The sequence below is a fragment of the Artemia franciscana genome, chromosome 3 (genome assembly GCF_032884065.1).
Source record: "Artemia franciscana chromosome 3, ASM3288406v1, whole genome shotgun sequence".
NCBI lineage: Eukaryota > Metazoa > Arthropoda > Branchiopoda > Anostraca > Artemiidae > Artemia > Artemia franciscana.
The window spans coordinates 29070653-29086279 of NC_088865.1; the positions used below are offsets into that span (position 1 = coordinate 29070653).

Here is a 15627-nt window from a genome sequence, read left to right on the forward strand (position 1 = left end):
TGCGTTTTGTTTTCCAGCGCTTGAATTGCAATTTAATTTTATGTCATTATTGATTTAAAAAAAAACTTTTACATGCCAGCTTTAGTGGAAATCAGATATTGTTTGTGAAATTTGCATTTACTGCCTCTTTGTTCTGACTTTTTTTTCACTAAAGACAATAGGGCCTCTCGGCTCTACCTTGGGCCATCAAGTTATATTAACCTTAAAATGTCAAACTTTTCAGCTTTTTACCGATAGATGTCAACTTTAATTCAAATTATAGACCATGCTTAAAATAGTTTTTTTTTTCTTAGTTTAGGGTGGTCATAAACACACTCCCTAAATGCTCCCTGAACGACCAGGTTTCCATTGAGGTGCAACATTTATGTGCTTAAATATATTGTATACTCAAATTATATTTATATCTTCAAATTATATTTTATATGCTTCAAATTATATTATATGCTCAAAAGATATAGTTTCTAATAAGTTTTTTTCTTCATTTAAATTCTCAAAAATGTTTTATATAGGGTGTTGGCTTGTGAGATGTTTCGAACAGGTTTAATTGGCTAGTGAGGGCTACTTTTGCAGTATTAGCAGAGTTTCTAATAAGTTTTCTTATTCATTTAAATTCTCAAAGGTGTTTTCTATAGGGTTTTGGCTTGTGAGATGTTTCAAAAAGGCTAAATTGACTACTTAGGTCTACTTTTGCAGTACCAGCAGAGTTTCTAATAAGTTTTCTTATTCATTTAAATTCTCAAAGGTGTTTTCTATAGGGTGTTGGCTTGTGAGATATTTCAAACAGGCTAAATTGTTTACTTAGGTCTACTTTTGCAGTATTAGCAGGGTTTCTAATAAGTTTTCTTATTCATTTAAATTCTCAAAGGTGTTTTCTATAGGGTTTTGGCTTGTGAGATGTTTCAAACAGGCTAAATTGGCTAATTAGGTCTAGTTTTGCAGTACCAGCAGAGTTTTCTAATAAGTTTTCTTATTCATTTAAATTCTCAAAGGTGTTTTCTATAGGGTGTTCGCTTGTGAGATGTTTCGAACAGGCTAAATTGGCTACTTAGGTCTACTTCTGCATTATTAGCAGGGTTTCTAATAAGTTCTCTTATTCATTTAAATTCTCAAAGGTGTTTTCTATAGGGTGTTGGCTTGTGAGATGTTTCAAACAGGCTAAATTGGCTACTTAGGTCTACTTTTGCAGTATTAGCAGAGTTTCTAATAAGTTTTCTTCTTCATTTAAATTTTAAAGGTGTTCTCTATAGGGTATTGGCTTGTGAGATGTTTTAAACAGGCTAAATTGGCTACTTAGGTCGACTTTTGCAGTATTAGCAGAGTTTCTAATAAGTTTTCTTATTCATTTAAATTCTCAAAGGTGTTTTCTATAGGGTTTTGGCTTGTGAGATGCTTCAGACAGGCTAAATTGGCTACTTAGGTCTACTTTTGCAGTACCATTAGAGTTTCTAATAAGTTTTCTTATTCATTTAAATTCTCAAAGGTGTTTTCTATAGGGTGTTGGCTTGTGAGATGTTTCAAACAGGCTAAATTGGCTACTTAGGTCGACTTTTGCAGTACTAGCCGGGTTTCTAATAAGTTTCCTTCTTAATTTAAATTCTTAAAGGTGTTTTCTATAAGGTGTGGCTTTTGAGGTGTTTCAATCAGGCCAAGTGGGCTATTTATTAGTTAATTATTAGTTAACATGCTAGGTTTTGGTAGAGGACAATAGAGCTTTTTTGTGTTTTCTTTGTTTTAGGGTATAAATTAAAAGGAAAGTCGTACTTTATTACAGTTATTAATTAGTTGCAATAGTTAGTTAATTATTAGTTTGCATGCTAGGTTTTAGTAGAGGACAACAGAGCTTGTATATTTTATTTTTGTCCTTTACTTTATAGTCTAAATTAAAGTAAAGTTGCAATTTACTGCAACTATTTATTTGTTGCATTAGTTAGTTAATTATTTGATAATCATGCTAGGTTTTGGTAAAGGACAACAGATAGGGGAATGCCCTACAGATAGGTAGAGTAGCTCCATAGGAGGCTTAGACCAAGTAGGACCTTGTCCCAGTGGGGTCCATAATAGAAACTGGGAAACCCTCCCCTGGGGGTTAATAATTACAGATGGAGGAGGAAGAAGACCCCTCAAATTTACACTCAACAGGGCCCACTGCCGTGTTCACACGTCAAATGAGTTACAAACATTCTCCCAGTAATGGGTTAAATTGCATGGTGAAGCAGAACACCATCGTGGGAGGATCCTCTATAGGAGGACAACTGCTGCAGGGTGTAAGATCCAGATTTATGTACAACGGCCTCTCTAAAGGGCTGCCTCGACCCTTTCGGGGTACCTGCAAGACTGGGAAACTTGCGGTCAATTTTTCCCACTTGAGGAGTGGCGCCCCTCGAGGAAATTGTAGCCTAGTAAACAACACAGCACTCGTACGGGATTCTGATTATTGGATATTTTTCTGAGCTTGGTTTGTTTTGCTGGGCGTTTTCGGGCTGAAAAACCTCTTCCTAGTTAATTTATTTACTCTGGGCTGCTTCCCCGTAGTAGCATAATTTGTAGGCATGAATATATAATGAGTCGGAGGTAATAGGCTTGGGACTGTCTGTGCAGGATTTCGACTCTTGTTGATAGAAGAGCATCGCCAAGTGCTGAAAACCATGTTGTGACCAAGATGGGCCCAGGATTGCACAAAGCCTCCAACTTACTGGAGGTCCCAGGGATTTCTTGCTGCCCGGTTCTAAGCCGGCTTAAGCGCCTCGGTGTAGATTTGAGAAGATATGTTGGTCCCCATCCTGCACTGGTATCCGGGATCATTGCTTTTTTTTAGGCCAAAATAATTTCAAAGATTTAAAGAACATGAAAATTGGAACTTGGAATGTCACGACGTTAAAAAATGACTATCGCATCGACATTTTGACTGACGAATTCAGACGGTTTGAACTGGATTTATTAGGAGTTTCAGAAACTCATATCCCAGGGGTAGGAAGCATGAAATTAGGTGACATAGAATTTGCTTACTCAGGCAGGAAGGATGGGGTACATAGACAGGGAGTAGGGCTCATGATGAATAAGGAAGCTGCTAAGTCTTGTTTAGGCTGGGAAGGTATTAATAATAGAATACTAATTGCTTATTTTATGACTAAAAAGTTTAGGGTATCAGTTATAGTAGTATATGCCCCCATTGAAACAACTGATGGAGATACTAGTGACTCAGATGAATTTTACTTACAGTTACAGGAGCAAATAGACAGGGTACCAGGTAGAAATATGGTGTTTTTGCTAGGAGATTTTAATGCCCAGGTTGGTAGAAATAGGGATAGATGGTATCCTAGCCGAGGTAAATTTGGTGTAGGAAAAGAAAACAGTAATGGCTATAGGCTTTTGCAATTTTGTAGGTATAACAAACTAGTTATAACCAATACGGTGTTTGGTCACAAAATGGCCCATAAGTTGACATGGTATTCACGTGATGGTAAAACAGCAAACCTTATTGATTATGTTATTGTAAACAGAAGACTAGCAGGATCAATACAAGATACTAGGGTGTATAGGAGTGCCGTTATTGATGTTAAAAGTTATGATCGCCATCTAGTAGTGTCTAAGGTTAATTTGAAGCTGAAATTTCGGAAGGGTAACTCCCTCCCGGAAAGTTATGATGTTGGTAGACTTCAGGATGAAAATTTGAGAAAAAAAATTCCAGAAACAGTTGAGTACTAAACTTGAGAGTTTAAAATTTGACAAGGTGGAAGATGGATGGAATAATTTCAGAAAAACAATTTGTGAAGTTGCTGATGGTGTCCTAGGGAAGAGTGCTAAAACTGCAACTAGGAATATTAATGAAAAAGCTTTAGGTTTAATAGAGAGTAGAAGGGGTTTTTATAAGAATTATCTGAGTGATAGGTCGTATTAAAACAAAAGGAATGTAAAGAAAGTGGAGAAGCATTAAAATATGAACTAAGGAGATGTGAAGTGGAGGCGATGGATAAAATTGCTGAGGATCTGGAAGATGCGGCTAGACGGCATAATAGTAAAATACTATACTGGCATGTTAATAAATTGAAAGGGAGTAGCCAATCCGGACTTGTCCCAGTTAAAGATAGAAATGGGGCCACAATTAGTGATAAGGAAAAAGTTAAAGAAAGATGGGTGGAACATTTTGAGAATGTGCTAAACCGAGATACAGCTGCAGGAAAAGATATAGATGAAAATGAAAAAGTTTGTGGTACCTTGGATGTGAAGGCAGATTTGTTTAGTGAGGAAGAATTAGCGACGGTACTAAAAGGATTAAGAAATAATAAGGCCCCAGGTGCTGATAGTATGATTAATGAGTTTCTTAAATATGGTGGCTCTGAGGGTAGGAATAAGCTACTGAAGATTATGAACATGATTTTTGAAAAAGGGGAAGTACCCAGTGATTTTAGGAAAACCTTAATTAAACCACTGTTTAAGAAAGGTGACAAGAGTGAGTGTCGTAATTATCGAGGCATTAGTCTGGTCTCTGTTGGTAGCAAATTACTGAGTAATATGATACTTTTTAGACTGAGACATGCTGTAGACAAAGTTTTAAGGTAAGAACAATGCGGTTTTAGAAAAGGTAGAGGATGTGTCCACCATGTTTTCACTCTTAGGTTAATAATTGAGAAGTCCCTTCGTTGTCAAACACCTTTGGTCCTCAGTTTTATCGATTATGAGCAAGCTTTCGATTCTGTTGATAGAACAGCGTTAACAAAGGTCTTATCGTTATATGGTATACCTGAAAAATATATTAAAATGATTTGCACTATGCACGAGAATAATACTGCTGCGGTTAAGGTAGGAAATGAGGTTAGCAACTGGTTTTGTATTAAATCAGGAGTTAAACAGGGTTGTGTTCTATCCCCCTTTATATGGATCGTTTTGATGGACTTCGTCTTAAGGAGCACAGGAAAGGCAATTGGAGACCATGGAATCAAATGGGGAGGAAGAACGCTCCTGGACTTAGATTATGCTGATGATTTAAGCATATTAGATGAAAGTGTGAGGAAAATGAATGAATTTTTAGAGGTTTTACGAGTTCAGGGTGCTAAAATAGGCTTGAAAATCAATGTTAAGAAGACTAAGTCACTAAGGCTAGGAATAAGTGAAGATGAACAGGTGACATTAGGTAACGAAAAGATTGATCAGGTTGGGAGCTTCAGTTACCTTGGTATTATTATTAGTAAAGATGGTGGGAGCAATGAAGATGTTAAAAGTAGAATAACTAAGGCTCAGGGTGTTTTTTCACATTTAAAAAAAGTTTGGAAGAATAGAAAGATAAGTCCACGAACCAAGATTATAATATTGGAAGCTACAGTGATGACAGTGGTCAAATATGGCTCTGAAGCATGGGCACTCCGAAAAGCAGATGAAAATTTACTAGATATTTTCCAGAGAAATTGCCTACGGATTGTTCTGGCTACCCGGCTGACTGACCGTATTTCAAACAGTAGGTTGTACGAAAAGTGTGGTTCAATTGCACTTTCTGGGGCTATAATGGAAGAAAGGTTGAGATGGCTAGGCCACGTTCTACGGATGAAGGATGACAGATTACCGAAGATTGTCCTTTTTGGCCACCCGTCTGGGGCTACACGGAAAGCAGGTCGTCCATGTCTGGGTTGGGAGGATGTCATAAATAAAGATTTAAAGGAAATGGGAACTTCCTGGGAGGGTGTAAAGAGGGAGGCTTTAAATAGATTAGGTTGGAGGACGAGCGTGCGTAGCTGTGTTGGCCTCAGGCGGCTTGGTGCTGCAGTGAGTTATTATTAGTAGTAGTAGTAGATTAAAATCATTTATATGCTCGAAATTATAGACCATGCTTAAAATAGTTTTTTTTTCTTAGTTTTAGGGTGGTCATAAGCACACTCCCTAAATGCTCCCTGAACGATCAGGTTTCCATTGAGGTGCAACATTTATATGCTTCAGAAGAGGGGTGAGAGGGCTTGAACCCTGCCTCAGAGAATTTATTACCATGGTAATATCCCCTTACTTTAAGTCTAGTTTATGTTGTTGGTATTTATATTGAGCAGTGGTTACAATGAATTTTCTGTTATAGTCAACAATTTTGGGAGGAGGGGATTTCTCGTAATACCTAAACATTCAAAATATATGGAATTTTCAATAAGCGTTAGTTTCGACTAGGAGGGGGGGGGGGGGTTAAGATTGAGTAATATTGAACAGGGAGTTGAGATAAGGCATAATAGTAAATAAGTTAGTATTGTTATTATTCTGTTGAAGCTTGTAACTCAAGGGGGCGCAACTGGTGATTAGGCCAACTTTTGATAGTATTTTCTGATCGTTAGTTGATCAGCTATACCAAACATAATAATAGTAATACAAGAAAAATGAAAATATCCTTAGACCTACTTACGGAAATTAAAAAAAAAATTACGGAAGTTAAAAAAAAAAATACTCTAAAATTTTAACTATTTTCATCCCTATAATTCTGATAGTATGTCAAACTTTTTCAAGATCAAGAGACATTTGTCTCAAGCCATTGTAATTATTTTTGGCATTTATTGCAGATTCTATTGGTCTTTACGCGAGGCATTTGAGAAGGTTTATAAAGGGAATCTTCCGTTTTGGCACCATGTAACAGGTTAGTTTTTTTGTGCATAAATATTTAGCAGATCTATTGCTTTTTACGTTATAACCTTTTCTGTTGGTCACTACATTTTCTAATTTATTTATTGTCCTGTAACTATTTTATATATTGTAGTCTGTTATGTCAATAGTTGTGTTGTTTGGTCTCTTAGAGGCCAATCTTTGTTTTTGTTAAACCTTCAATTAATCCAAATGGCCTGCCTCATAGGTGGAAACAGGTCTAACCGTACTTGCAATTAGTGACTTTATAAAACTTAAATACGAACTTCGATGGAAATCCAACATCAAAAGCTTTCAATATTTCAGAAGATTTAGAATGGTTTGTCCAAAAAAAAAAGATCTAAAAGAAAGCACTAGATATATCAACAGTCAAACAATACAGGGGACTTTTTTGAGCAACAGCTTGTTTCATTAGTCGACCCACAATATGGTGAGCTTGAACGCAGCCCATACCTTTTCTAAAACCAAGCTGGAAGGGCGTAAAATTGCCCTCTGAGTTAATGGACGGTAGCAGTATATATTCAAATAGCTTACTAACAAAACAAGAAACTGTGATAGGACGGTAGTAAGAGCAAGCCCTGGGGTCCTTACCCCTCTTAACAGTGGGAAATATACAACCGGACAAAAACTATCTGGCACAATGGATTGTGCCAAGCACATCTGAAACAATTACTAGAAATGCTTCAGTAGTTCAGGACAATCATAAGCAAAAAACTTGAAGCAAAGACCATCACTATCAAGAGGCTCAGACTTATTCACTTGTTTAAGAGCTCGGAATATACCACCAGATTCCAACAATAGCACTTGAGATTGGTTGATACGAATTGGGAGGATTGAGTTGATAAGTTTTTTAAAATGATTTTGGAGATTAATATTAAATGAAAGCACAATATTTTTATAATGGGAAACGAAGTCACATAGTCGAAGAGAGGAATTAATTGGAGGTGAATACTTTACACTGTTTATTACATGATCCCGGGATTTCTTATCGCAGGCGTTCAGTCTCACTCTATGCAGGGAATACTTGCACTTTCGTTTGGTTTTCTGTTTTATTTGATGGACTGAACCAGAAGGAGGACGATCACAGGCTGTCTACATGCGGAGCCAGAACTTAGCTTTTTGTTTAGCCATCTTCACTTTAAGATCAGCTTTTCACAAGGGATTGCGAGTATCCGTTCGAACCCGTTCAGAGAGGACAGTTATTTTAGTGGCAGACGTGAGACAGAACACTATTTGCTGGTAATACGAGTTGATATCGTTCCGAGTTGAAGTTATATATACAGATGTTTGCAATAAGTGGAATGGTGCTTTAATAGATGATAATAACTGGGACAATGTCAATACATAAAGTGGAACATTGGCATTTTCTCAATTTATCTTTGAGAACCACTTGGGAGAGTTTTGTCGTACAGATCTCGCCATGGAGCAAGATAGTTGGCACGTGATTGGTAAATGATCGTCGTCGATTTTTGAGTCGCCCACATGAACTATTGATGAAAGAAGAGCCGAATCTGACACAATTGCATGATCAAGGTTGAAAGATGTTAGTGTCACTTTGCAATAATATCAGCTGAGTGTTATGTCTGAAATAGATGGCCAGACCTCCTGATGGTCTACCACAGGGTTTTCTGGGCGGCTCTTAAGAAGGTATAATGGGTCCGAAAGTATAATTGGTATGTAACCCCTCGCCCGAAAGGTTAATGAGCTCTGGTTTTTTAATTGCAAGTCTCCACGATAAAGATGGTGACGAATTTTTCACCATCAAAGGTATATCACAAACCAAAAATATGCACTTTGCTCAAGTATCTGACCCCCTCCTCTCTTTGAAGGTTCTTGCAAACAAGTCACTCTCCATGATGAAGCAATCACTCTCCATAATGAAAAACTTTGAAGGCTTTTAGTATCTTGAAAATAAAGGTTAATAATATGAAACATTTTGGACCAAGTTTCCTTGTCTTTGGGCACCTGTCTACTGAATTTCAGGCGGATCAAAGACTTTTGTAGAGAAGAAGAGGAACGGGGTAGATGAAAGTGGTCTACACCTGTGAATTAAGTGGCTCTAAATTCTTTGGTTTATTGTACCTGTCCCATTATTTTCAAGCCGATTGGTATAAAAAAAATCTGCACACCTTTCTGCTAAACAACTGATGATAAGGGGCGATGCTGGAGAAATATTGAAAACTCTTGTATGACTTTGGTTCAAACACGGTGCCATTTGCCAACATTTCTGCTAAAGTTTTGAGGAGAGAGGGCTTATTAACACAATTCAGCTCTTTTTTTTATATTACTCTGGTTCGGGCGAGTATAATATGCCTGCCTTTTTTTTCTAAAAAGTTGATGATGGGGTGGAGGTTTGTGGGCTGTTGGGGATTGCGACCTATCAGGGCTCGGGTTACTGGGCTATTCTTCCTAACATGTACCAGGACGATGAACTTGTCATCCTATTGGTTTTTCCAAAGTGGTTTATCTCATGAATAGCTTACAGAAAAAACAAGGTTTCACACCTTTCTCCTTAATCGAGGATTATTGATCACTAAAAAAAAAGAAGAAAAAAAAAAAAAAAAAATATCCATTTGTCTTGGTTTAAAAGTTTTTAACATTAGTTTGTAATATCAGCACAATGAAGTGAGAAGAGGGTAAGCTTATAGGTCCTTAGCGATGAGAGAACCATTAAGATTTAAGAAGTTAATTTGATGTTGTTCCTCTTCCTCAGTGCCAAAGCGCAGAAAACAAAATGGAGAATTCAATCGAAAATCGTGAACAGAATGGGTAGTAACAGTAGAGGGCAGCACCCATGGGAGAATACTTCTTTTATAGGACACTGAACTTTTTTCTCTATTGTTATAAAAAGGGATGTTGGTGATGGGCCCAAAAGATATATCACATATTTAGTACTGTTAGATGTTAGTCTGGTTCTAAATTGAAAGGGGTGCATGCCTGATAGAACGTAGCTTTTCCCTCGAAGCAGAACCAAGGCCCAGAAAAACCAAAGACTTTCAGAAGAGCATCAGATGTCCCATCCGATATAAATTTTAAAACTCCAATTCAGCTCACTCACTATAGGCTCCAGGACAACTAGAAACCATTCTTTTTTAACCCCAGACATAAATTATGCGCAGCCTTCGAATAGGCAAAGCTTATTCGTCGATCTTATATGGGGTCTATGCTTTTTATAAAAGCAAACAGGTTAGACCTTTACCACCTCTTCAAAATACGCAAAAATTGGCGGCATAGGAGAACGAAAAAAAAACAGAGAAGAAATTACCTGGTGTTGCTCCCACAATTTAGTGGGAAACAAATAGACAACGGGCTATACATGTTTAAAAAAAAGAACTAGTAGGAACTCCAATAAATCCAATAATATATGTCTGCAAATTACTTTAAACGCTTAATTCAGTAATTTTCTGCCCAATGAACGGAGGCTGTAGGGTACATTCTGCCCTTCTTTATGGATCTGGAGGGTTTGTCATAGAACGTTGAAATATTTGGGTGTGCAAATGAAATTTTCAGGAAAAATTTTAAGCTAGCCTTTTCCCTCAGAATGATTGAAAGGTCCAGGAAACACACTTCTGAGGAGGGACATAACTCACACAACCTCATGCGTAAGGTCTCAAATTATACAACTTCCCATTTTTCTTAGATAAAATCCGAGTTTAAAAGATGGGAATGCTGCGCATTTGTTAGAACCGGAATAAAATAATCTAAATCCTTATTATTAGAGATGCAAGTTTAACCCATGGAACTCAAATGTTGAGAGGCATTGAGAGAGGGACGGCAGCTGCTAGCGCCACTCTTGTCTTTGGCAACTTCTGGTCGTTCCAAGTTTGACTTGTTGTTAGAAATTGTTTCTGCTTCTGTTAGATTTATTTTAATATCGCCCCTAAGTGTTTCTTTTTTTAATTTTCTTTTTTAAAACTAAATAATATTTGTTTATCTTACTTGTCATTTTTTGTAGCCTTATTCGTTTTTCTGCAGTGCATATTGGAAGATTTTGCAAATTCCTTTTTAGTACTACTCCACTTGTTACTTCGGGAAAACTTCCAAATTTCTGACTGAATGAGTCTTCTACCAATACTTTTGGGCTAATTCTTCAATACGGTTATCCCTGGTGAAAAAAGAGCAACAAATACTCATAAGTCTATAACCGTACTTATCGAGGAAACAAAATTCGTACTTTTATAGGGGGGGTGCCTGAAGCCTCCTGTCTTTGAACGTCAGACTTGACGAATTTCATTTGTTATTATTCATCAATATCGAGCTCATTTTTGAGTATCCCCCCTGTCCCTTTTAAAAAGATAATGCAAGTTTTCTTATGTTAATATCTTTTAATGGATATTTATCTTGTATTTTATTTGTCATTAAAATAACCAATGTTTTAGTGGGGTTTGTCTTCTTGTATATTAAGAATTTGAAAAAGAAATATTTTCTATTGAATATTAAAAACTCAGTATTAGAAAAGAAACAAAAGAAAGAAAAATAATACAGAAAATGTTATGAACTCTCCTCTTTCATTCTTTTTACATTAAAATATCTGACGATATTTGGTTTTTGGAAAAAAATATTTTATTCAAATAAATCAAAAATCTTAATAGGAAAAGCAGGAAAGAAAATTGGCTCAGGTTTTAGATCACGGGGAACTATAATTTGAGCAATGAAAACCCTTTTTAGGGGATTTTTGTCGGAAAAAGAAAAATTGTTAAGCCTAGTGGTATTTTTCAGTTGGCCCATTGAGCCACGAATTATGTTCAAAAAAATATCATCCTGGGCCTTTTCAATTTCATAAGTTGATCACACGATCGATAAAGTCTTTAAACATTTTGTATCATCTCGTGAATACCTACGCAAGTTCTTTTTAGGTGGTAGTAGCATCCACTTCACTAATAACGCAAACCATACAACTCTACAAGGATAACGGAATCAACGTATGCTTTTCAACCGGTATAAATGAGTCGAGACAACTAACAACGTCCAACCCAACTAAATCATTGGTGATTTCCTTTTAATAAATATAACTTTGAATTTTATTATTAACATTAAACATGACGTTTTTGTATAATTCAGTATAAAGGTCAAATAAGTTAAAATTCTTTAAAAGAAAACTCGTAAAACATGAGGTTCTAAAGCAAGTAATGAATTAAAGCCCTTGTTGTTTTCAGTTTTAAAGAGTGTTTAGCTCAATTTGGGGGGCTAGTTTGAACCCTGCAGTGGTTATTTTTATGAAAGCAAGTAATGAATTAAAGCCCTTGTTGTTTTCAATTTTAAAGAGTGGTTAGCTCAATTTTGGGGCTAGTTTGAACCCTGTAGCGGTTATTTTTATGAAAGCAAGTAATGAATTAAAGCCCTTGTTGTTTTCAATTTAAAGTGTTTAGCTCAGTTTGGGGTCTAGTTTGAACCCTGCAGCTATTATTTCTAAAAAAACAAATAATGAATTAAATCCCTTGTTGTTTTCAATTTTAAAGAGTGTTTAGCTCATTTTTGGGTCTAGTTTGAACCCTGCAGCTGTTATTTTCACGAAAGCTAAGATGTTATGGTTCAATAGTCAATAGTCTTATGTTACAAAAATCAAGTTAGATCATTGAATATTCTTTTTAGCGGGAAAAAAAGAGCATGGATCCTCTTCTAAGCTATTGAAAAAAGCATGCTTTGTAATGGCTATTTACTTGGGAGTATTTTTTTTTCAGATAAATGAATCAGCAAAAGAAATACATGTCCGCTATTTGCGCTTATGCTGTTTGCTTACTGTAGTCTCCTTCAAATTAATATCTGCCAAGTTAATTTAAATTAAATTAATTGAGCTAGTATTTCTTCAAGCTGATGCTTCTTTTTTAGGGCAACTTTTATGGAGAGAATATTTTTATGTCATGTCTCGAAGAAATCCGGAGTTTGACAAGATCGATACTAATCCGATATGTTTGAAAATTAAATGGTATAATAACGAAGAATGGTTCCAAAAATGGAAGGACGGTATGACTGGATACCCATTTATTGATGCTGCTATGCGACAGTTGAATCAGGTAAAATTATTCGTTTAAATTTAGCGTTTTTAACAAAAGATCCGAAAGTCTGAATAAACTCGGTTTTAAATTAAGTACTTGAATACATTATGTTTTCTTTTTTCATTTTTTTACAAAAGGCATTAAAAGGATCAGACATGTCAATATACATGAAATAGCATAGAAGTCAGTTTTGGGGATAGGTAGGAGGAGTTTCAAAACGCAATTTTTGTTGACATTTCTGCTGGTTCCGCCCTCTTAGAGAATGACAATTCCCATTTAATTGCTGTGAAGTGAATCTTAGGTTCTTAATTGCTTTACGTTAAATAGCTGCCTTTGTTATCGCCGTCAATCTTTCTTAGTTCATCTAAGATATCCTCGGTTTTACTCTTATATTGTGTTTTGGTTCGCTGTTCTATAGACTTCGTTCTTCACTGAAAAAAAAAAAAAAAAAAACGCTTTAAGTTTCTCTCTTGTCACTTCTTGCACAAAAATAGAAACTCTCACTTCTGTTTTTTTTTTTTATTCATATATGGTCTTCATAATTTTTAATTTCAAAAGCATATGTTTGTCATCGCCTCCTCCCCCATAGAACAGTAGCAATGACACCCTTGTTTCTGATAATATAGAGGTGGAAGAACATCGAATTGTGTCGAATTTCGCTTTGACCTTGATTATGTACTTACATTTGTCAGTTGCTTATTTGAAGGCAATTCAATTTATTCAGTAACAATCAGGTATCAATTCGGTAAATTTTTTATGGTTCACCCACGTCCCCTCAATGAAAAGAGGCTTAGGATGCCCTTGATCTTGGTTGTGTTGTCTTTTTTCAGTATTAAATTAAACTATTATAGTAAAATCTGTTTCTCTATCCTATGTAAATAATGTAAGTTTTAGGGGGAGGGGCTGTTTATCCATCACATTTGCTCCGGGCACCAGAAAAGGTAGTTCCAGGCCTGACAAGAAGAAAAGTTGAGAGATGTAAATAATGTATTAGTAACACAGGATCCAAAAAATCCATACAGAATCTGCACAGATCTTTTAACTTTGTGCGATATTTAATTGTTAAAGTTTCCTGTAAGTATATGCGAGTCATGGTTTTCACATGAACATTTTTCATGTGAGTGACGTCGCAAATACCCAGGTGCCCAGTACCCCAATCGTTTTACTTTATACAAGGGATAAACTAAAATGAAAGAAGGTTTTTTTTTGCGAAAGTTTATAAAAAAACAAAACAAAAAACTACGTTTCTTTTTACCTAGGGAAGCTCGTTCCCCTACCAATCCATATAGTTTCGACAAGTACGAATTATTTTTATCTATTAATTGATGGCTTTGTATAAGTAAAAGAAAAACATATTGGTATTTATGTTTTCATGTAGTTAATCCTTATATCCAATTTCACGATTGCTATAGAGCAAACTTCAGGCTCATTTTTTGGGGTAGGTTTTGAATTCTTACAGTGGTAATCGTGCTTTTTAGATAGTTTTTTGTTTAAATCCAGGAAGGATGGATGCATCACTCTGCCCGAAATGCGGCTGCTTTGTTCTTTACACGAGGCGATCTTTGGCTCAATTGGATGGACGGTGCTAGATATTTTGCTGAGAAATTGATTGATTCCGATTGGTCGGTAAATGTTGGTAATTGGCTGTGGGTGTCTTCATCAGCTTTTGAACGGGTATTAAATTGTTCAAGTTGTATCAGTCCAGTCACATTTGGAAGGAGGCTAGAGCCCTCTGGTGATTATATAAGGTAACCTGCTGCTTCTTTTTTTCTCTTCTTTTGTTGATATCCTCTTATTGTTTTTCTTATTTATAGTTGGTTGTTGGTGCTTGCTTTTGCCACCCATCTGGGTGTGTTATGTTGATTTAGGTTTTCCTGTCAGCTTTTAAAACTATTCTAAATGCTATAAGTTTTCTAATGATTCCGTTTTCTAAGTATATATATATACTTATATTTTGCGACAATGTATACTAATTTATCACTTAATGTAGTGTTTGATAATTTAAAAAGTGTTATCAAGAAATCTTTCCTCTTATCTAGTAAAAGGTTCTTAAAAATAGACATTTATAATAAAAAAGCTATATGGACAAACTGCTTTAATACCACAGTTACAGCTTGGATATGAATTTTGAGTTATTGGAATTTGTTTTATACAATACTTATATAAGATTTGGGGGTGATTTGTACAAGCAAATTATGGGAATTCCCATAGGGGGGAATGCAAGCCCATTTATAGCTGACTTGTTTTTAAGTCAACTAGAATATAAATATATGATGGATAAGAATAATCCAATTAATTTAAAACAGGCTTTGTCAAATAATAAAAGATATTTAGATGATATTTTGGTCTTAAATTGTAAGGATTTCATTGATATTTCTAAAAATATATATCCATCAGAGCTTATTCTTGAGCCTAGTCATGGCGCTGGTCATGAAGATCATTTCTTAGATTTAAATATTAATATTTGTGATAATAATAAATTAAGTTTTAAAATGTATAATAAACGGATGATTTTGATTTTGAAGTGATTAGTTTCCCATTCCCTGAAAGTAATATACACTCAAATATCACATATTCAGCGTTTTTCTCACAGTTACTTCGTTATGCAAGGATTTGTAGTAATTATATTGATTTTAAAAATAGATGTAAAATCTTAAGCCAAAAATTGATATCAAGAGGTTTTTCTGCAAATAAATTAACTTGGCAATTTAAAAAATTTAGTTTTCATTATAACGAACTTTTAAATAAATATCAAAAGAATTATCTAGAAATACTTAAAGAAATTTTCAACTAATTTCGGAGGTTCGAGAAATGTTGTCACAACACCATTTATTTTGAATTGTGTTTCTAATTGAGCGGATTTTCTTAAAAATTAGCCACATGGTAAAGGTGAATTCTAAAGATTTTCTTAAAAATTAGCCACATGGTAAAGGTGAATTCTATAATTGTTTAGTTCATTCAGGTTTTTTGCAATGTGTTAATATTTGTGATTTGGTAAAATTTATAATATTTAGTTTACCTATTG

General features: G+C 35.3%; 1 protein-coding gene across 1 annotated transcript in view; it reads left to right on the forward strand.

The window, feature by feature from the left end:
• The window catches only part of LOC136025130 (cryptochrome-1-like), a gene marked incomplete at its 3' end in the record, with an annotated part of 32242 nt that extends 17892 nt beyond the window's left edge, over positions 1 to 14350 (forward strand). Inside the window, 3 exon segments of the mRNA XM_065700876.1 lie at positions 6528 to 6601; positions 12436 to 12620; positions 14103 to 14350. Coding sequence (XP_065556948.1) covers positions 6528 to 6601; positions 12436 to 12620; positions 14103 to 14350 — 507 coding nt within the window.
• Between the last annotated feature and the right edge of the window lie 1277 nt (positions 14351 to 15627).